Source organism: Amblyomma mixtum, chromosome 7 (genome assembly GCF_055824585.1).
Source record: "Amblyomma mixtum isolate Tamu chromosome 7, ASM5582458v1, whole genome shotgun sequence".
Taxonomy (NCBI): domain Eukaryota; kingdom Metazoa; phylum Arthropoda; class Arachnida; order Ixodida; family Ixodidae; genus Amblyomma; species Amblyomma mixtum.
The window spans coordinates 110,390,605-110,413,876 of NC_143018.1; the positions used below are offsets into that span (position 1 = coordinate 110,390,605).

The 23,272-nt window shown below is 48.6% G+C and overlaps 2 protein-coding genes across 2 annotated transcripts; one reads left to right on the forward strand and one right to left on the reverse strand.

Moving 5' to 3' along the window:
• Positions 1–2,435: 2,435 nt before the first annotated feature.
• LOC149337203 (uncharacterized) lies at positions 2,436–22,758 on the forward strand. Its single transcript, XM_089553382.1, has 2 exons — positions 2,436–2,746; positions 21,084–22,758. The coding sequence occupies exons 1-2, from the start codon at positions 2,462–2,464 to the stop codon at positions 22,179–22,181; spliced, it is 1,383 nt and encodes a 460-aa protein (XP_089409508.1). The 5' UTR covers positions 2,436–2,461; the 3' UTR covers positions 22,182–22,758.
• LOC149337204 (uncharacterized) lies at positions 15,061–16,685 on the reverse strand. The gene is made up of 2 exons (XM_089553381.1): positions 16,377–16,685; positions 15,061–16,073 (listed from the first exon to the last, which is right to left on the reverse strand). The coding sequence occupies exons 1-2, from the start codon at positions 16,683–16,685 to the stop codon at positions 15,225–15,227; spliced, it is 1,158 nt and encodes a 385-aa protein (XP_089409507.1). The 3' UTR covers positions 15,061–15,224.
• Positions 22,759–23,272: the final 514 nt, after the last annotated feature.

The following is a 23,272-nucleotide window of genomic DNA, read 5'->3' on the forward strand; positions in this document are numbered from 1 at the left end:
TCTCATCGAACCACAATTAAATCGTCAGTAGAGAAACACCTGAACAGAGCACATAACAGTACGTACTGAGTCCACGTTTATCTAGAGCTGCGCAAAGGCTTCCATAGACACGTCTCGTCGCAAAACATATCAGCAGCCCATGTCCAAAGTCTGCGTGCAGTATAGAGGCCTTATCGAGATTGCCTGCATTCTTGTGGGCGTAGAAGGCTTGATAAGAGGCTTGAAACCATCAACTGCTTTTAGAACACTATTGTGCGCTCGCCGCTGTCACTTGCTCCGGTAGCGTCACGCACCGACACGGTCACAGGGAGTTAGTTTTAAAAAGATTTACAAAAAAGAACTTCCTGCGGCAGTGTAGACTTGGTCGGAAATGACATTTTAGCCTTTTTTATTGAAACTTGCAAAGAATTGATCTTAACTCAAGAGGTACCACTTGATTACTGCATCAGGTTTTTAGACTTGCTTTTTGCCTTTTCTGGCGATAGCCACGTTTGCTGGAGATACGCACCTCCCACTAAGGAAGGCCTGTTGCTTTACTTCTTGTCACATTCCAAACTTGTGAAACAGGGCATAGCCAGCCACTGCCTAGGTAGTGTCCTGCGCAAAAGCAGCCTGATAACAGTTTTCTGGCACAGCTATGACGCTTGCGTCAGCGGATTACCCTGAACAGGTTCTAGTTTCGGTTGATGAATCACTGTCTAAAAAGCTTAAGTCAGACTTCGCTAACAATGATGACGCGCCTTGTCAAAAAATGAGAGGTGCTGTATCGCCATACATGCTCAAAGCCTTGCATGATGTTAAAAACGTTGCCAGGAGATGCGGTGTGAACGTTTTCTTTTCAGCTCGAACAAAACCGTCGTCACTATGTGCTTATATCTCAGCCAATAAGAGCTCAAAAAACAAATGCAATGCCTAGCACCTGAGTATGTACACAAAGTGTACTGCCAACGTTGTACATTCTCTCCCCCTGTTATGTGGATAGGTCTACATCGGCGAGACTGAACAATGTATTAACGATCACTTAATACAGCACCGAACCTCGCTGCAACCGGATAACAAAGCCAATGTGTCTAAAGATTGCAACCATTGCCAACAGTCAAGTCCTTAACCACCCTCTTCAGTGATGGCAGAATCACCGGCCGCGGAAAAAGACAAATAGAGCGAGAAATTCTGGAAGCATTTAAATCAAGAAGTTAGGCACTGAATGCGTTCGCAACAACTCGGTCCGGTTTACTTCAATCGAATGCTATTTCATGAAGGGGACATAGTTTGTCATGTGGAATAAACAGACCTGCACTATCAAATGTCTTTTTGATTGTTTTGTTATGATTTGTGGGCTGTGGGGGTATAATGTCCCAAAGAGACTCAGGCTCTGGGGGACATTTCGACCACCGAGGGTTTTAACGTGCTCTAATCTTTTTAGGCCTGGTTGCTTCCACGCATTTGCACAGCGCTTTGTTGTGGCAACTTTCACCGAGTAAATTTCAGTTGTGTATCCAGCGTCGTCCCTTCTACTCCTTCTTTTAAGTGCGTCTTTTTCTGGTGGCTTTTCAGTGATCATTAGTATCAGTACCACATTGTTGTTTCTATCAATATATGTTTTTTTTCTTTTTCTCTCTTTTATATCGCAAACCATGTAATTTTGTCTGTACTGAGTCTGCACTTTGATTGTCGTGGCCCGCCCACAAGCGCGCTGTCTTGCGCTTCCGCAGACACACATACTTCCATGTGTAAATATGACAAAATAATTATGTAATTTGGTTTTGGTTTATGGGGTTTAATGTCCCAAAGCGACTAAGGCTATGAGAGACGCCGTAGTGGAGGGCTCCGGAAATTTCGACCGCCTGGGGTTCTTTAGCGTGCACTGACATCGATCGCACAGAACACGGGTCTCCTCCAAAGAAATTCAACCGCCCCGGCCGGGATCGAACCCGCGTCTTTCGGTTCAGCAGCCGAGCACCATAACCACTGAGCCACCGCGGCGGCATAATTATGTATGTATGTATATGTGTGTGCGTGTGTGTGTGTGTGTGTGTGTGTGTGTGTGTGTGTGTGTGTGTGTGTGTGTGTGTGTGCGTGTGCGCGTGTGCGCGTGTGCGCGTGTGCGCGTGCGCGCGTGCGTGCTTGCGTGTGTGTGCCCACAGGAACGGCACTGTAGCTCTCTTAATATCGGTGGCTGTCTGAGCCGTGTCGTGGTAGAAGGGAAGTAGCACGTGAAAAGGGGGCGCACTGTTTGTGTAGCATATTAGCCCCGCTTCCAGGCCAGCTTCTAGAGGGTACGCTCTTCCCAGCAGGTACTTTGGCCCGCAGTCACCCGCTCCTGTCAGGAAACAATGGCATATAGGAGATAAGCGATTGTAACCTTGACAACAGAGTAAAGCACATAGAGATAGCGGCCGCGCCTTATCGAAGCGACCGAGCAGTTCCTTCAGCTGTTTGCTGCAAGCGGACGCACGGGACCATGCCTCCTACCAGCAGGCCCTACACGCTGGTCGGCTTTGCTGCCGACCTGGACTGGAGACCAGTGCACTTTACGAGGCCGATTCCGAGGAACAGGATATGTAGCGCCTGCGGACTGGTGCGAAGGCTATGCGCGTTGCTGCCATGCATGCACGTCCTGTGCCAGTCGTGTTACGAGCAGTGCGGGGAGGGAGGCGTTCGTGTCTGTCCGCACGACGGCAACAAGTGCCAGGAGGAAGACATCGACTGGAAGGAATTCAGCACCGAGGAGCTGCTTAAGAGAGAGGTGAATGAGGTCGTTGGGAACCTGCGTTCGATTCGCTTTTTGCTGTTTTTTTCCTAAAAAAATTGATCAGCCCTGTACTTGTGGTGGAGGGGGGGGGCTGTTCTTATACATATATGCGCAGCCCCCTGCTACCTTCCTTCGCTTATCGCACTATTTGACATATCCGCCTCCCATATTCTGGGGATTAATTTTAACACGAAACCACTGAGGCTCCTGTTCGTCTGAAACCGAATATCGTCAGTGCGGCGTTGTGTCGAAAAGCCGACTCACATGGGACGTCCCGATTGTATGTCTGGACTGATAAGCGGGAAAGACGGCTTGTAATAACGAATGAGCTCTTCCTTCAAGGTGCCGTGCTCGCATGATTCGGCCAGCTGCTACAAATTTTTTGCAAATGCGTCGAAGGTTTCGTGATCTTGCGTTGATCTTGTAAACTTGGCGCTTTCATATATCACATTCGTGCGAGGCACAAAGTGTTTCGTGAGCGCGTGGTCGATGGCGTCGTACTCTTCCTTCTGAGCGTCCGTAAGCCTCAACAAAGCCAAGGCAAGCTCTGCTTCTAGACACATGCCGTAGATCAGCGTGTTGATCTGTGTTTCACAACCTGGTTCTTTAAACATGAGATGACGTCGTAACGCTCCCCTCTTGTGAAGCACTTTCAGTCCTCTGGACATCGGAAATCAAGTTTTTCTGGTAGTTCGACAGCAAACTGAATCATCGGTGCAAGCTGCTGAGACTCCGACTCCGGTAGAGCCGTTGCTTCACGTGTACAATCCCGTGTTGCATAGTGAAGCGGTCTCTTAGCGCGTTCCCGTCAACGTTGTCACGTTAGGGTTAGCTCCGCAGTGAGCGCTGTGACGCACTTTCTCTACGCGACTACTTCGCAGTATCACGCATTGTTGTTCACCAGCTTCGAGTCGTGCACACACCCCGCCGCTGCCACCATGGTGTGTCCAAACAGTAAATACAAGGCGGGTTTTTTGTGACTGAACATCACTGCCACCGCGACATACCGCTACTGCATATTGTATCGGCGTCGGTGGAGTCTGCGCATGTGGCGCCATCTGTCAATCTTGCCGCTCACCACACATTTTATGCGCTCACCCTCCTATCGCGCAGGATGTGGAGATCCTCGGAAAGGTGCGTTGTAGCGATCATAGAATGGCAATGTCTCGAATTAGCTTGTACCTAAAGAGGGAAAAAAAAGAAATTAGTGAAACGGAAGCTCGTTGACGAGTTAGCCGTAAGAAGGAAAGTAGAGGAATTCAGAATATCGCGCAGAACAGATATTTGGCTCCTACTGTGGAAGGCGGTCCTTATATTATAACAATGAACCATAATCTCACAGCTATCATTATGGAGTGAACAGTCGAAGTAGGCGGCAGGATGGTTTGACAGCATACAAGCAAGTTATATCTGGATACGAATTTCACTTCACTTTCACTTCACTTTATTACCTTAAAGACTCCACTTTGGGGGTATTACATAAGGGGTGGGAGTACAAATATAGATTGAATATGATTGCTTACATGATATTTATGAAATGCATATTTAAATTGTTCACAAAACTTGATTGGCAGGTGATGGCATCAACGTCGTGGGGAAGGCCATTCCAGTCTTTAGCAGTGCGAAGAAAAAAGGATGCGGAAAAAGTGACGGTGCGGGCGCGTTGGCATGAAACTTGCAGTGGATGGCCGGTGCGATGAGATATGCGAGCTGGCGGTGTAATGTAGGGTGGTTATCCGAGGGAACTGTAAAAAAACTTATGGAACAGACTAAGAGAAGCAATTCGACGACGATGGGCAAGAGTTGATAAACCTGATTGTCGTTTAAGTGACGATACACTGATGTCGTATGAATAGGCAGAATGAATGAACCTCGTGGCGCTATTTTGGACAAATTCAAGTGAACTGAGGAGATATGCTTGTTGCGGGCTCCAGATAGCAGATGCGTACTCTAGTTTTGGTCGAATGAGTGATTGGTAGGCGAGAAGTTTAATACTTTGAGGGGCGTGCCGTAGCTGACGTTTCAAAAAACCCAATGACCGGTTAGCTGATGCGACGATGTCCGTTACATGGGAGCGCCAGGAGAGATCCTGGCACAAGGTGACACCTAGGTACTTGTATGAGTATACAGATTCTAGTGGAACGTTAGCAACGGAGTAAGGGAAAATATGGGGGTTACGTCGGCGGTCAAAAGATACGAGTTACATTTATTAGGATTAAGCGACATTAGCCAGTCATCGCACCAGGCATGCACTGTGTCAATGTCGTTTTGGAGCTGTGATTGGTCAAAGGTGTTGGAAATTGTGCGGTAAATAACGCAGTCGTCTGCAAACAGACGAACACTGCAAACCAGGTTTGAGGGTAAGTCGTTTATATAGATTAAGAATAGGAGGGAAGCAAGTACAGAACCTTGGGGTACGCCTGATGTTACTGGAAGAGGGTTGGAACTCTGGCTGTTAACGAGAACAAACTGGGATAATATGATTAAAGGCAGGGTGAAATGGTTTCTTGACAATTCGAGGTTATTCGAGAATTCCAATGCTTGAAGGTTCTTGGTAATGCGTGCAAAGTAGTTTTGCGCTAGCATTTAAAATGGCGACGCAGACACAGATTAAAACCACGACGATTTTCAGGCTTCTCCTCACTGCGTTGGAGAAGTGCGGGGAAACTCGTAGTGACGTCATAACTGACTACATTTCAGATGTCCACTGCCTTCGTCTACATGCTGCCATGCGTCTTCCGATGCCGCCAAACAATGCTTCATGAGCTTCACCTTCGACGGATTTTTTTTTTCATCCTTGAAACAACCCCTTCTTCGCTTGTAACTTAGGGCCGCCGTACGTGACGTCATCACTGGGGCCTCTGCCTGTCGCTGTGCACTGCAGGGAAGCCTGAACGTCGATGCCCCTTTAGTCGGCAATTACATCACCAATGCAAATCCCAGCGCAAAAAGATTCCGCATGCTTTACCTGCAGTTTCAAGCATTCGGCTCGGCTAAAATCATCGAAGTCTAAAAACTCTTCAGTTGCCCTTTAGTAAGCGACAAAGGATGAAAGCGACAAACCCTACGAACAGAATAGACCGGGAAGAGTTATCGAAGATAATAAATAAGCGCAAGGTAGCCGACATAAGGAAATTTGGTATGGAGAAAATCGAGCATGCTCTGAAGAATGGAAGTACCTTAAAAGCAGTGAAGAGGAAACGAGGCATAAGGAAAGCCAGATATATGCGCTAAGAGACAAAGAGGGCAATGTCATTAGCATTGCGGATAAGATAGTTAAAGTAGCCGAAGAGTTGTATACAAATCAACACAGTAGCCAACGTTGTCAAAACGTTAGAGAGGCAGTAGTGCACAGGAATGGGAGATCCCGCCAGTAACGAAAGAGGAAGTAAGGAAAAGCCTTTGGAGCAATGCGAAATGGTAAAGCAGCTGGTGAGGATCACTTAAAATAAGATCCCTTGAAGGAAGGAGAGGAGTCTGTGTTATAAAAACTAGTCCCCCTGAATACGCAATGCGTTATGACCTCCAGCGTACCAAAAGCTGGGGAGAATGCGAATATTATCTTCATTCTTAAGAAAGGAAACGGCAAGGGTTTGAAAAATTAGAGACCGATCAGCTTACTGCCCGTTGTATACAAGATATATACTAAAGGATTCGTAAATAGAATCAGGACAACCTTAGACTTTAATCTACCAAAAAATGATCACGGAGACTTTTGTATAGGATACTCGATAATATATCATATTCACACCATCAATAAGGTGAGTGAGAAATACGCAAAATATTAACCCTTCCATATAGCTTTCAATGATTATGAGAAAGAATTTGACTCAGTAGAAACCTCAGCAGTCATGCAGGCATGGAGGAATCAGGGTGCAGAAGAGTTTTATGAGAAAATACTGCAATATATTGCCACCGTACGATCCAATCAGTGGCGTCGTACCGCGGCCGAACTGTTTTACCTGGAACTTTCCATGCCTTGGTCGTCTTCTTCCTCGCTCGAGCTCCCTGCTGTCTCGAACGCCCATATCGTCTTATTAAACCTGCGCTTTGTTCTTCAACCGTTTGTCGGTGACATACTTGATGGAGCAGCTGGGTAGAGTGCCATGTACTCAGACTACAATGACATTCTTGACACCTGTTCTCCACGCGTGGACTCACCACCCGTCCACAAAGCGATCCGCCGTCTGCGAGGCCTACATCCGGAGTTCGGTCAAACGACAGCGCCGGTAAGAGCGGTAAGAGCCTTGACATCCACCGTGGCTAGCCAGACAACTCAGCATTACGGGAATGCACGGCCATTCGTCCTCCACGCACCCCGGTCGCCACCACCGCCCCAAGGGGAGATGTTCGATGACTTCGAGAACTGGTTGGCCATCTTTGACCGAGTGGCGGGTTTCAGTGAGTGGGACAGCGAGCGCAAATCGCGCAACGTCTACTTTGCCCTGCAGGATTCGGCCAAAACATGTTCCGAGAGCTACGAAGCTTCCTTTACCACCTGGGAGGTTTTTCGCCGAGAGCTCTTAGCGACATTTACCACCAGCGAAAGTAAAGAGAAGGCTGAGGTCACCCTGCGCTCGAAATCACAGCAGTCGAACGAGAGCGTCGCGAGGTTTATCGAGGACATGACGCGACTATTCAATCGGGCCGACCCTGCTATGCCCGAGGCCAAGAAAGTGCACCACTTAATGCGAGGCGTAAAGGAGCAGCTGTTTGCCGGACTGGTCCGTGACCCGCCAAGCACAGTGGCTGACTTTACGAGGGAGGCCATGGGTATCGAGCGCTCTCTGCAGGAATGGGGCACGCAATACGGACGTCAGGCTACTGTAGCAGCTGCTTCCCAGTGCACACCTACGTCGCTGCCTGCCGAGGAGCTTCGGGAGCTCGTAAGAAGCCTTGTGGGCGAGGAACTGGCGAAACTTCGCTTTGAAGCTCCACAGGCCACTGTCGCTGCCGTAACGGACGTAGTCCGTGACGAAATCCGACGAGCTGTGCAGCCGCCCCCAGCTCCACACCCGGCGCCCGCCGTTATGACGTGCAGCGACGCACTACGCCTGGGCCTGCGAAGTCCTGGGCAGCGATGCAAGCCTTTTCTCCCGTCGCTCCTGTGCCAGTACCATCTCTGCAGTACCCAACCGCAGCAGTACCCTCCGTGCCGCAGGAGTCCAAGCCCCCCATGAGCAAAGAGCACGTGTGGCGTACGCCAAACAATCGGCCACTCTGTTACCACTGCGGGGAGCCCGGCCACATTCTCCGTCACTGCGCCTACCGCAGAATGGGTTTAAGGGGGTTTTCACCTGACGCACCTCGACCGCGCTACGGTGAAAAACCACGGGATATCGAGCTCTACCTGGCTGATAACGTGCAGTCCTCGACCTCGCAGCGACTCTAGTACCGATCGCCTTCCCCAAGGCGGTTCCCTTCGCTCGGCCGCCCATCATCCTCTGGCCAGTTCAGAGGTGCGTCCCCACATCGGGAAAACTGAAGACGGCGTCCTCCGGGGGTAGGGCCGCCGCTAGTGGACTGTGTCAAGAGGCTCCACCCGAAGATTCGCCGCGACGCTCCGACCGACGACGACCTGACCCGACGGCCTCAACGACGCGCTGCGACCGGCTGGTCTCCGCCGAAATCGCGGTATCAGCCGACAACCATGACGTTACCGCACTCGTGGATACCGGCGCCGATTTTTCTGAAATGAGCAGTTGGTTAGCCACGGTCCTGAGGTAGGTTCTCACCCCTTGGTCTGGGCCGCAGATCCAGACAGCTGGTGGCCATGTCGTAACTCCGATTGGTGTCTGCACTTCGCGAATCCAGATCCGCGGTGTTACTTTCCCTTGTTGCTTCGCTGTGTTACCCGAGTGTACCAAGGACCTCATATTCGGTTTGGATTTCCTTCAGGAGTACGGTGCCGTCATCAACCTTCAGGAGCTAATCGCGTCGTTTTCCACCCAAGGCCATGTCGACGACGATACCGTGCAACGCAGGGCTAAGTTCTTCGTCTGTGACGACCTGGTGTTGATCCCGTCAAGAGCCAGCATGTTGCGATAACAGCCCCTGCACTCGTGGCATCGCTGACACCAACATCTCGCTGCTCCTGGGTCGGCAAGTCTGTGTAGCTCGCGGAATTATTCAATTGAACAGTGGGCGAACCGAACTTTTCGTGACCAATTTTGATTCTGAACCTCAGTGCTTGGCTGGCAAAACAGCTATTGCGTATTTCGAAGAACTTGGTGAATTCGCGGGACAGCACGCGTTGTCCGAAATCCCGGCATCAGTGCAGACGCCGACCACTCCCATGAAGACCGACGTGAACCCGAACCTCCCGTCTAATCAGAAACGCTGCCTGGAGAGCATTATCGAATCTTTCCGCGACTGTTTTGCCTCAACCTCCAAGGTTAGGCAGACTCTTCTCACAAAACACCGCATTATAGTTAACGCAAATCAGCGACCGTTATGCCAGCCTCCTATCGTGTCTCTTCGAAGGAACGTGACGCCATTCGCCGACAAGTTCAAGAAATGCTCCAGGACGACGTGATACAGCCGTCGACGAGCCCGTAGACATCGCCTGTTGTTCTTGTGGCGAAGAAGGATGGAACCCTACGGTTCTGTGTTGATTACAGGCGCCTAAACAAGGTCACAAAAACAGACGTTTATCGTCTGCCACGGATTGATGACCCCTGGACCGGCTACGCCACGCCACGTAGTTCTCGTCGCTAGATTTACGCAGTGGCTATTGGCAAATCGAGGTGGAGGAACGCGACCGGGAAAAAGACCGCATTTATTACGCCAGACGGTCTGTACTAATTCCGGGTGCTGCCTTTCGGCCTGTGCTCGGCTCCTGCCACCTTCCAGCGGATGATGGACACCGTGCTTGCCGATCTAAAATGGCAGTCCTGCCTCGTGTATCTGGATGGCGTGGCCATCTTCTGCGCCACGTTCGAAGAGCACCTGAGGCGCCTTCGCGCCGTATTCACCGCAATTCGTTCGGCCGGTCTTTCCCTCAAGCCCGAAAAGTGTCACTTCGCTTTCCAGGAGTTGAAGTTTCTGTCCCACATCGTGAGCGCTAAGGGAGTTAGCCCTGACCCCGGTAAGACAGCCACCGTAGCTGCTTTTCCAATGCCAACCGTTATATAAGCGAAGTGTGCGCCGCTTTTTGGGTCTCTGCGCCTATTATCGGCGCTTTGTGCGGAACTTCTCCCACAACGCTGAGCCCCTCATACGCCTCATGAAAGATGCCGAACCGTTCTTCACGGGGCCAGGAGCAACAACAGGCCTTCGAAGACCTCCGCACTCGTCTCCAAAGTACGCCCATCCTTGGCCACTTCGACGAGTCAGCCGACACCGAACTGCACACAGACGCCAGCAACATCGGCCTCGGTGCGCTCCTTGTGCAGTGGCAGGATGGTCTTGAACGCGTAATCGCATACCCAAGCTGCACCTTTCCGCGCTCGGAGGCGAACTATTCCACCACTGAGAAAGAATGCCTGGCAATTGTGCGGGCAGTTACCAAATTTCGCCCGTACTTATACGGTCGCCCTTTTAAAGTCGTCAGTGATCACCATCCGCTGTGCTGGCTGGCGAACCTCAAAGATCCCTCGCAGCGGATTGCACGCTGGAGCCTTCGCCTTCAAGAGTTCGACGTCACCATCGTTTATAAGTCCGGTAGGAAGCACAGTTACGCCAACTGTCTGTCTCGTGCTCCTGTGAAGGACAACCGAGCTGATCCCGACGCCGATTTTGTTTTTCTCGGCGCCATCTCCACGTCCGTCCTCACTCAATACCAAAGAGACGACAGTGAACTACGGCCTCTCATTGAGAATCTTGAAGGAAGCGCTCAGTCACCACCGCGAATCTTCTCACGTGGACTTTCGTCCTTATGCTTGCGCGATGGCGTGCTGTATAAGAAAAACTGCCACCCCACGGAAGCTGTCTATCTGCTTGTCGTACCTGCGGCCTTGCGAGACGAAGTCCTGCAGGCGTGCCATGATGACCCACCTTCTGGTCACCTGGGTTTTCGCGCACTTTTGCGCGGATACGCCAAAAGTACTACTGGCCCAGGGTTGCTGCAGTTGTCCAGCGTTACGTCAGAACTTGCCGCGAGTGTCAACGTCCCAAGACGCCACCGAATAAGCCAGCCGGACTACTACAGCCTATTGATCCGCCACAAGACCCCTTCCATCAAGTCAGCATGGACTTACTCGGCCCATTTCCAGAGTCCAGGCTGGGTAACCGTTTCATTGTGGTCGCCACCGACTACCTCAGCTGGTACTGTGAAACTAAAGCTCTCCTTCGTGGTACCGCTGACGAAATTGCGAACTTTTTCGTTCAAAACATTGTTCTTCGTCACGGTGCACCGATCATCATTCTAACTGACAGGGGAACGGCGTTCACCTCGGCCCTTACGCAGGAAGTTTTGCGCCTTAGCGGCACAAGTCACCGCAAAACAACCGCTTACCACCCTCAAACGAACGGGCTCACCGAACGTCTGAACAAGACGGTCCCTGACATGATTTCTATGTATGTTGACGCAGACCACAGCAACTGGGACGCCATACTCCCTTACCTTACATTAGCCTATAATACTGCTCTACAAGAAACGACGCGTTTCACTCCATTCCGTGTAGTGCATGGTCGCGAAGCCAAAACCATGCTGGACGCAATGGTGCTTCCGACTAGTACTCCCTCATCTGTTATGGGTGCTGCTCACTTCGTTCGTCACGCCCAGGCCGCCCGCCAACTCGGTTGACAGCGCATCCGGCACCAGCAAACCCACGACGCTCGCCGCTTAACCTCCGCCACAGATATGTTCGTTACGAACCCGGCGAACAAGTCTGGGTTTGGAGCCCCGTCCGCATGCGGGGGTGCTCCGAAAAGCTTATAGGCCGATATTTAGGCCCCAACGAGGTACTCCGCCATTCCGTGAGGTGAACTATGAAGTTCTCCCCCAAGGCACAGTTCGCTGCTCTAGACGGCCGACCTCCGAAGTATGTCGCATGGATGAAGCCGTATCACGCTCGCTAGCGCTTCAGGTGTGTCTACACCTGCCGCCGGACACATGTGGCGTCCCTTCTCTCTATGCTGCACACTCCTTCGGCACCGAGTCGGTGTCCTTGAGAGAGGGGGAGCAATGCCACCGTACGATCCAATCAGTGGCGCCGTACCGCGGCCGAACTGTTTTACCTGGAACTTGCCATGCCTTGGGCATTCGAGGTGCTCGAATGTCATCTTCTTCCTCGCCCGAGCTCTCTGCTGTCTGGAACACCCTTATCGTCTTATTAAACCCGGGCTTTGTGCTTCAACCGTTTCACTTCACTTCACTTCACTTTATTTTCCTTAAAGACCCTTTTCCAGGGTGTTACATAAGGTGTGGGGTTTACAAAATGCAGGAATCAACAGTGCTTGAAAATGATGATGAACATGTTATGGCAGCAATATTATGGGGAAGGCCGTTCCAGTCAGCTGCTGCACGAGAAAAAAATGAGTTGGCAAAAACAGTGGTACGGCCACGTGGACGCAAAACTTGAAGATAATGACCGATGCGATGGGACCTGCGTTGTGGAAGTGCGCAAATGTATGGTTCTTGTTTTAGTGGTGAATAAAAGAACTTGTGAAACAGGACAAGACTGGCTATGCGACGGCGACTAGAAAGATTAGCTAGACCTGACTGAGATTTGAGGGATGATATGCTCACGTCGTACGTGTATGAGGAGTGACTGAATCTGATAGCCCTGTTTTGAACAGCTTCGATAGCGTGTGTTAAATATTCTTGATGAGGGCTCCAGATGGGTGATGCGTATTCAAGTTTAGTTCTAACGAATGAGATGTACGCTTGTAGTCTTACGTGTTGTGGGGCTTCCCGTAGGTGACGTTTTAAGAAACCTAGTGTTTTATTAGCAGATGATATCAGGTTAGTCACGTGCAAACGCCAAGATAAATCATTGGAAATGGTGACTCCTAAGTATTTATATGACTGGACGAGGTCAACTGGGGAATTGCAGACTGTGTATTTGAAAACAAGAGGATTTCGACGGCGGTGAAAGGACATGCACTTGCATTTGTTAGAGTTGAGCATCATCATCCACTGGGAGCACCAGTCTTGCACATGGCGCAGGTCTGCCTGAAGGGATTCTTGGTCAGAATGGTTAGTCACTGAGCGATAAATGACGCAATCATCGGCGAACAAGCGGATGTGACAAAGAGACATGCTGGGGTAAATCATTAATGTATATGAGGAATAACAAAGGACCGTGAACAGAACCCTGTGGGACGCCAGAGGTTACTGGAAGCGGGTTGGAAAGTTGGTTATTAATGACGACGGACTGAGAGCGATGCGTGAGGAAAGCTTTAATCCATGCAATTATGTTCGGATGTAGGTTCAACTGGGAGAGTTTAAGAAGCAAGCGTTGATGAGGTACTTTGTCGAATGCCTTAGCGAAATCTAGGAAAATGGAGTCAGTTTGTAGGTTAGTATCAAGGTTGGCGTGAATATCATGTAGAAAAATGGCTAGCTGAGTTTCGCAGGAGAACCCCTTGCGAAATACATGCTGTGATGGATGGAAGAAATTATTTGATTCCAAAAATTGCATGATTTGAGAGTAAATGACATGTTCCATGATTTTGCACGGTACACTTGTTAATGGTTGGTTTGGTTTATGGGGTTTAACGTCCCAAAGCGACTAAGGCTATGAGAGACGCCGTAGTGGAGGGCTCCGGAAATTTCGACCACCAGGGGTTCTTTAACGTGCACTGACATCGCACAGTACACGGGCCTCAAGAATTTCTCCTCCAAAGAAATTCTAGCCGCCGCGGCCGGGATCGAACCCGCGTCTTTTGGGTCAGCAGCCGAGCACCATAACCGCTGAGCCACTGCGGCGGCTTACTTGTTAATGAAATGGGGCGATAATTAAGAGGTGAATCAGTACTACCTGATTTGTGGACGGGAACGACCTTCCCCACTTCCCAGTCGTCTGGAATGGTACCTTCGGAGAGTGATTGCGAGAACAATGAACAAAAAATGCTGCAACAGACTGATTTAGTGTTTTTCAGGAGCTTTGAATTGATTTCATCTATGCCGGAGGCCGAGGAATTGTTAATTTTGTCGATTATGCACGAAATTTCATTACTGTTGAAGGTTATCGCGTCCATGCCTGTGGTGATTATAAGAGGCAATCTAAAACACGGTGCTTCGGATTCGTTAGTAAAAACGGAAGAAAACGCAGTGTTAAACGCGTTTGCACATTCGATATCAGTCATCCTTTCACCAGAATTGTTAGTGAGGGTTGGAAGACGTGCTTCCTTCGGGTTTATCAATTTCCAGAACTTCTTGGGGTTCTCGGTTATCATTTTTGGCAGATCAAATTCGTAAAATGAACGCTTCGCACTTCTAATCGCCGCCAAGTACGTGTGTTCGGTTTCGTAGTATTTATCCCAAGCCTGCTGGCTTGCTTGACGCTTAGCTGTACGAAATGCGCGTTTTTTCTTATTTTCAAGCTTTTTAAGAGCTTTTGTAAACCAGGGTTTTTGATTATTTTTTCGAAAACTTCGTGTCGGAATATATTTATTGATCAATTCAGAAAACTTAAGTTTCAATAGCACCCAGTTGTTGTTTACACTTCTACTATGAAGATCCGTTTGAAACGTCGATAGAAAGTTAGTTAGTTCGGTGTTAATTGCGTCATAATTTCCCTCATTGTAGAGGCTAATAGTTTTCTGAGTAGTTTGTCTTATTACAGGTGAGAAGTTAAAACTGGCATGGATTACTTTATGATCGCTGATTTCCCTGAGATACGTAATGAATTCTAGGCTGTCTGGATTGGTGGTCAGTATAAGGTCGAGTGTGTTAGCCGTTTCCCCTGCGACACGTGTTGGTTCGGAGATTAGTTGGGTTAAATTAAAATTAAGGCAAACGTCTATAAATTCTTTTGACTCTTCTTGACTGGCTATAGGCTGAGACTGGTTATGCCAGTCGATATTGGGGTAGTTGAAATCCCCAAACAGGAGGATGTGTGCTTTAGGGTGCTTGGAAACCATGTTATTTAAAATATTGTGAAGTTTGCGAGGAAAGTCAGGACTGGTGCGAGGTGGTCTATAACACACACCAATTAATATTGTCAATGGGGATGCCCGGCACATGATCCATAGAATTTCTAAGTCTGAAGTGACTTCAATGCTAGAACAAGATAACTGCTCATGGACTGCAATCAGAGCTCCTCCCCCCCCGAGCATCTTTGCGATCAGCGCGAAAAAGACGAAAATGAGGCAGGTCGAACAATATCTCGGAATCTGTGATGTCGTTATTCAACCATGTTTCAGTTAGAACGAGCAGATTGCTGCCTGATGATGTTACAAGATTTCACACGACATCACGTTTCGGCAGGAAGCTGCGAATGTTAGTAAAGATTACCGATAATGGAAAGTTGGCACGAGGAGTAGGCCGGGAAGATCGCGATGACCGGGAAGGATTAGTTGATTGTTACGATATCTCTTGTACGGACTGAGATGATTCATCAAAAATATAGCGTTTTGGGCCAATATGCATCGTTTTGAACCTCAGGGAAAAAGACGCAGACTTTGCCTTGGCAAAAGCCACAAGGTGTTTTCGGCAATTTTGGACACGTGAAAAGTCCTCACCGACGCTATAACCGGTATCCTTGAATTTCGGACCTTTTGAAAGAACTGATTCCTTAGTTTTGAAGGATATAAATTTAACGATGACCGGGCGTTGCCGGTCTTCAGAGTGGCGTCCGAGGCGATGGGCACGTTCTATATCATTTGCACTTAGCTGGGTGTCGAGGTGTTCGGAGCAGTGACGAATTATTAGGTCCTCGGACTGCGAGTATGTTTCAGAAGGGTTAGTGTCAGGCAAACCATAGAAGATTAGGTTGTTGCGTCGGGAGCGATTTTCCGCGTCGTCAAGGCGATCCTCTAGTACACCAACTAGGCGAGCAGTCTCGGTTGCTGTGGTCTGCATTGCCTCTAGATCTGAACGGAGTGTGGGTAGATTTTCACAGTGGGTTTCTAGAGCACTGAGGCGTACGGTCAAATTAGACATTTTCTGGTCCATTGAGAGCAATTGACCCTTAAGCCCCTGCACTTCATTCACTAACTCTGCCTGGCTAGAAGACACCTTCTTTAGTTCGCTAAGGATAGTGTCGAGCTTATCGGGGCCGGGGTTGCTCTCAATGTCACCGCACAGCAGCAGAAGAGACCGAACAACATTAAAGCACTCGACACTGATAACAAGGCAACACTGGGGGCTCGGGAGCTGTACCAAAAAGTAATTGATAGTTTTCTTTGAAAATAAACTCAGATGGTTGCCAACCTGCATGGCGAAGACGGGTGGATTAGACCGTGTTGTGGCACAGCCACCGAGCCCACAGAGTGCTGGCGTCGGTTGTTGCTCTTTTATAGACTGTCCGTAGAATGTCGCTGACGATGTGGCTTTCCAGTCGAGTCCGAGGGTCCAGTTTGCTTGAGTCAGTAGCACAGGTGCGGGGGCGTCAGTAGCTGCAGCGCAGAATGCCCCACCATTTGCACTGAGCATGGGTGCACTTTCGTTTGCTGTCATCCAGGAACCGCAGAAGGCTGCAGGGAGCATGACGCAGATGATCATCGGCGAGAAAACCTGCATGGCGAAGACGGGTGGATTAGACCGTGTTGTGGCACAGCCACCGAGCCCACAGAGTGCTGACGTCGGTTGTTGCTCTTTTATAGACTGTCCGTAGAATGTCGCTGACGATGGGGCTTTCCAGTCGAGTCCGAGGGTCCAGTTTGCTTGAGTCAGTAGCACAGGTGCGGGGGCGTCAGTAGGTGCAGCGCAGAATGTCCCACCATTTGCACTGCGCATGGGTGCACTTTCGTTTGCTGTCATCCAGGAACCGCAGAAGGCTGCAGGGATCATGACGCAGATGATCATCGGCGAGAAAACCTGCATGGTGAAGACGGGTGGATTAGACCGTGTTGTGGCACAGCCACCGAGCCCACAGAGTGCTGGCATCGGTTGTTGCTCTTTTATAGACTGTCCGTAGAATGTCGCTGATGATGGGGCTTTCCAGTCTAGTCCGAGGGTCCAGTTTGCTTGAGTCAGTAGCACAGGTGCGGGGGCGTCAGTAGGTGCAGCGCAGAATGTCCCACCATTTGCACTGCGCATGGGTGCACTTTCGTTTGCTGTCATCCAGGAACCGCAGAAGGCTGCAGGGATCATGACGCAGATGATCATCGGCGAGAAAACCTGCATGGCGAAGACGGGTGGATTAGACCGTGTTGTGGCACAGCCACCGAGCCCACAAGAGTGACAATATTTGTAACGACTGCGCAGTTAACAAAGTCCTTCATGAAGTCAGCAATACAATTACAATAAGCAAGAGTGTCCGGCAGGGAGACACGATCTCGCCAATGCTATTCACCGACCGTGTACAGGAGGTGTTCCCAGGCCTGGATTGGGAATAGTTGGGGATAAGAATTAATGAAGAATACTTAAGTAATTTGCGATTCGCTGATCACATCAGCTTGCTAAGTCACTCAGAAGATGAGCATCAAAGGATGATCAATCAGTTACACATGCCGAGCATAACGGTAGGTGTTAAAATTAACATGCAGAAAACCAAAGCAATCTTCAACAGTCTCGCAAGGGAAAAGCATCTTACATTTGATAGCGTGGTGCTGGAAGACGTAAGGGCATACGTCTACCTATTGCAGGCACTGGCTGATGATCCGGATCATGAGAGGGAAATAACTAGAAGGGGCGGAGAGCATATGGCACGTTCTCTCAGATCAAGAATGGCAGTTTAATAATATCCCTCAAGAGAAAAGTATGCAACAGATGTATCTTACCGGTTCTCAACTATAGCGCAGAAACGTGGTGGCTAAAAAAGAGGGTCCAGCTAAAGTTAAGGGTAACGCAGGGAGCTATGGAAAGGAAAATGATAGGTGTAAAGCTAAGAGCCCGTAAGCGGGCTGAGTGGCGGGCTGATGACATTCTAGTCGATATCAAGGGGAAGTAATGGGCTTGGGCAGGGCATGTAATGTGAATGCAAGGTGACCGCTGGTCGTTAAGGGCAACGGAGTGGATTCCAATAGAAGGCAAGCGTAGCAGGGGACGGCAGAAAGTTAAGTGGGCGGATGAGAAAAAAGTTGGCGGGGATATGGTGGCCGCAGCTGGCAAAGGACAGCGATAAATGTAGAGACATGGGAGAGAATTTTGTCCTGCAGTGGCAGTAGTCAGGCTGATGCTGATTGTGACTGCAGCAACACCTCACCAGAGCGTCCCCCATCCCGAAGGCGTCAGTGGACAGTCCCTGAAAGCGATAGCTTTTGCGCATGCGGCTAACGCATTGCCAACGCCGGCGACGGCAGGCTTGCCCCGCACAGTACCTATTTAGGCAAAATTTGCTTCAATCTTAAGCACATATTGAACCGTGCCACGAACAGCCACTTTTAACGATATGTGAGGTAGCGTAATATCGTCAAAAATGTTCAATATATTTTGTCTTGTTCTTACGAGAACCCGTAAGACTGATAATAGTATTTGTTTTTACTAATGACAGCTAGTTATGTTTAGTTTTGTGGCACAAATGCTAGTAACGCTATGATGCGCTAAACAGGCTACTACTTATAGATATTCCGGGATGCAAAGGTATATGAGAGAACTAAGATGTATTTTTATATTTGGAGCATGTTTGTACGAGAGTAGGCTGAAGCTACGGCTTTCGTGTTTCAAAACGTACACCATATGAAAGCTACGCACTGAATTTAACTTGGTGTTCTATTCGCTACTCTATAGAGGAGTAGCTTACTCACAGCGAAGAAGTTGCAACGGTGCTTTTTGTTGCGGAAAGTCAGAGCGAAGAAGAAGAGAGGAACTGCAACTGAACCGTGGAGCGTTTTTCCACAACGTTACTGTGTACCGCTTCCATATACGCTAAAACCTGTGTACTTTGACCCCTGTTAGCTCTGACAACTAGATATTTCGGACAACCCTCTCGTGTTGTCCAAGTCTCTTTCTCTATCCGTGTTATTTGCGCTTGTACGTGTCTGCTATGAACCAAATAGCCCAAAGGTCTGAACCCTTCACTTCTGGTTGAACGTAGGTGACATTCTATATCTGTGAAACTCTTGTTAAAATGGATGAATTCGGCCGGGCTTCAGTCCATCTCGGACAGGAGGCTGAGATAGAATGTGCACAGGTGCCGTAGAAGGGCTGGCCACGATGGGAAAAGCCGACTGTAGTGCGAGCTCGGCTGGTGCCCTACTGAAATGGAAGAGTGCAGTGCTCATTTCTCCGATTATCACTTAAGAGGTTTCAACAGGACGCTTTTGTGTATAATGCTGGGCTGTGCCATTTTCTTCTTTGCTTTAGTCACGCACTGTGTAGTCGGTGTTGGTGTATTGTGGAACGCATAATTGTTTCAGATTACCTAGCGCGCGTTTAATTAGGGCGTGCTTTCTTTTTTTTTTCACGGCGTGGTGTCTCTTTCAACGAAGCCTGTTGCTGCTTTATGTGCCATTGAGAGCTTGTGTGTTGGTTGACCCACAGCATGCGCCCGCTGGATAACGAAATGCAAGAAACAGGCAGTGCCGCGCAAATGTCGCATAAAATATTAACGATTGTAAGTTTGTCAAGAAATGGACATGCCGAAGTAAGGCATTCTGTCAAAGTTTTCTTTCAGTCCTCCCTATAACTGGACGAGATGTTGTTTCGGCGACAGGATATTTCGTCTAACTCAGGATGACGCCAAGTCCTTTTGTCGAAGCGTTGTCTAGAGCGACTGAGCCTCTCCTTACGCTCATAGCTCACTTTGTTTTGTGTTGTGAGCAACCCAAGCTTCCTTGCTTCCTTTTGCTTTGAATTGCACGTTTGCTTCTTGTATTATGCTGAGTCCTCACTATGTATCCCCTGTAATGTATGAAGGACTTTCTGGGCTTTTAGTGAGCTGTTTCTTCATTTGAGATGTTTCTGACACGCACTTTATTCGACAAGTCTTGCGCCCAACGTCTTCTTTTATGCTAGTCTCACGATCATCACCATTAACGCTATCACCGCTATCAGTTGCGGCCACCGTATCCCCACAAAACTTCTTGATCTCATCCGCCCACCTTACTTTCTGCCGCCCCCCTGCTACGCTTGCCTTCTCTTGGAATCTACTCCGTTACCTTTAAGGCCACGGTAGCTATTGGCTAATGCCCATGTATGCAGAATTGGTCTTTCTGTAATTAATATTCATAGATCCCTTGGAGTACTCATACCACTCCTGGTGCAGTAATGTAAGGTTAAGCGATGCGCCAGTGTCCTTGATTGACGGGTGCTGCCACCGGGGCTACTTGTGCGATCAAGTTTGCTTAAATTTCCCGGAGCAACCTCGCGCAACCTGTCATTAATTTCACCGCCACCAGCCAGGTTGCATGAGGACGCCGTCTTTTATGGCTAATATTGAGCGTCAACGGACACACAGAGACGGGTTTTCGCTCAATGGGGCAATGAGGCTGGCGCCTTAATAAGCCTCAATATCACCCATATGGAGTTATTTCCCGCACAGTTACCATAATTCCTTGTGCAGATTTAGCGGTGAAGAATAATAAGCTTTAAGAAGGGCTTATAATAGACTGAGCCAAGATAGGAGAGCCACATTCTTCAGATGTCATCATTCATTCATCATGCCATCATTTTTCTGGTGTAATCATTCGTAAGTAATTATAACCGACTCTCCCCTGTGCATACGGTTCCTATTTAATCTGACGATCAGATAAAGTTAGCTCATCTAGCCATTTTTGAAAGTGATGAATGGGAAATGAGCCTGAGAACTTAAAGAACCTCGCTTCTCGGGGTCATCCTTTTGTGAACTTCGTATCCTTTATTGCAGCCGCTCTCTTTTGATGCAAAGCGCTTTCATGGAAATACAGATACATGCCTGATTATTGGGCGGCATGTTTTGAAATGCATTACCCACTGCTTCACGATACTGACGTTCACCGTATCGTCTCTGTAAGCCTTCAGCAAGCGTCCGCTGTTTTAAGCGGGTGTATCTTCAGCAGTGGGGTATTAAACATACCAGCACTCTTTCGTACGCGCCTCAATATTGGATTTTATTTTAGCTGTCTAATGCTCCGCTTCTGCCTATCCGGGAACAACAAAATTAACACAATAATTGTAGGAATGTTATGTTTTTGATACCATGTCGTGTAACATTCTCGGACGCAACAGTGTCGAAACGAAAAATTGAAGCGATTGCTTTCGGAATAACCTTCGTAGACATTGTGCGCAGGAATGTTCCGGGCGGTTTTTACAAGCGCGCTGGTGATAATGCTTTTCCCGTCCATCTTTTATTAATTGCAGGTTAAGTGCTGGAACAACGAACATGGCTGTACGACTGTGATGGCTGTCTCGGAGATCTCCATGCATTTCCAGCGGGAATGCCGACACCACTCTGCCCCCTGTCCAAAGTGCTCGGCATCACTTCTTTGCAGCAACGAGTGCGCCCACCTCAGATCGAACTGTGCAACGCATCTTGCACGCGAATGTGACAGTCACCCCTTCAGCAGGGAGAATGCTGCATTTGCAACGTCCTCCGGGCAAGCCTTAGCGGAGCAGGCGAGGGAGATGGGAAGCCATCTGCAGCGGCTGGTAAATGATGTTGGTACGCATGGTGACAGACTAAACGAAATCTCTCATGGGATAAACACATTCAAAGAAGCAATGAGAGAGAAATTGACACAAGAAACAATTCAAATTAAGGAAAGTGTGGCAGAGGGTGCGCGTGAAATGAAGAATGCAAATGGCGAGATGAAACAGCGTTTTACAACATGTGTTGATGTCTTCAATAATATTTCTACCAGGTTAAGCACTCTGGAAAACACACTCAAAGATGGGTTTGTGAACGTGACAAGGCAAAGTGCTAACAGTTGCTCACAGACTATGGCATCTATCCAAAAACTACAAGTGAACAGCCTGAAGACTCTGGACCGCATTAACACAATGCACCAGCGTGATGAAATGCGACAAGCAAACACGGTCTTCTATGTAAAAGGAGTAAAGTTGCTGCAAGAAAAAGCATGCACTAAAGGCGTGGCTAAGTACGAGAGCGAGCGGGTGTACCTGTGTGGGTACTGCATGTCACCGGGAATTACACTGCAGAAAGTCGGCGACTCTGTGAAACTATGGGCGCGGGTCGTTCTGCACAAGGGGATCACAGACGACGTTGTTCAGTGGCCATTCGAGCACAAAATAAAGCTGAGCATCATACATCCGCAAGGTGGGGTAGAACGCCAAATTGAAGTAAAGGGATGGCGTATGTGCGAGTCTTTCAGAAAGCCTATAACATCAAGTAATTGTCCAATTTATTTTAATACTTCTTCGCTTGATCTTGGCGATATCTCGACCGATGGCTACGTGTTTGAAGATCAGCTTCGGATTAAGTGGGAGGTAGTTCCCTAAGCGGAACTTCTAGGTGGGAAGTGATTTTTAAGGTTGAAACAAAACTACAAGCAGGTAGCATTTTTCAACTTTCAGATGTTTTATTTTTATTATTAAGCAGCATATTTTGACCATTTGATCCCTGTACTTTGTTTTCTACATCGCTGTTTTTCCCGTGTTTATTACAAAAGAGCTGCCTTTCTTCCGCTGAAAATCTGTGAACTAGATCCTGAAGTGATGGGTCATTATTCTTAATTATCGGACTTATTTTATCCTCTAGTTATTATCCTCTAGGTGGTACTTTTTTTTGCAAGTACGGTGGTATCTGCTGTATCGTATTGTATGTTACCTTGTTATTGTATGTTACCTTGTCCTGTGGAGTTGCCTCTAGAGTGAATAACATTGTTATCACAGCAGAAGAAAACTATGCTGATGGTGTGTATAAGTACAAGCGTCTTGTGTTTCGGGAATTCACCTTGTTGCGTTAGGAAAATGTAGGAAGTCTAATAAGAAACAGTTTTTTTTTGCTTCAAGACAGCCTCCACTTGCTGCCATTAACTGGAGAAGTAAAGATGGAAATAAATAAATTTTTCTCCTTTTCGTTTTTTTTGTTTTCCTTGCATGGTGCTTGAAAAATCATCACAAGCATCAGAGCACATGTATCAGCTTCAGAACATTTTGCGTGGGGATCATGAGCTTAATATACAGGGCTCCGCTTGTGCAATTTTCCTAACCAAACCTTCCGTTAGTCGCCCTCCTGGTCTTGACGAGGGGCTCTAATGATTAATTCCCAATTCTATCTGCCTGTGTCATGCATTCTGCTGGCAAAGTGTATAGGCTTTGGAAGAACATGGTTTGGTTTGGCTTGGTTTATTCGGGTTTAACGTCCCGAAGCAACTCAGGTTATGAGAGACGGCGTAGTGAAGGGCTCCGGAAATTTCGACCACCTGGGGTTCTTTAACGTGCACTGACATCGCACAGTGCACGGGCCTCCAGAATTTCGCGTTCATCGAAATTCGGCCGCCGCGGCCGGGATCGAACCCGCGTCTTTCGGGTCAGAAGCCGAGCGCCGTAAGCCACCGCGGCGGGGCGCAAAAACTTGACAGATAACG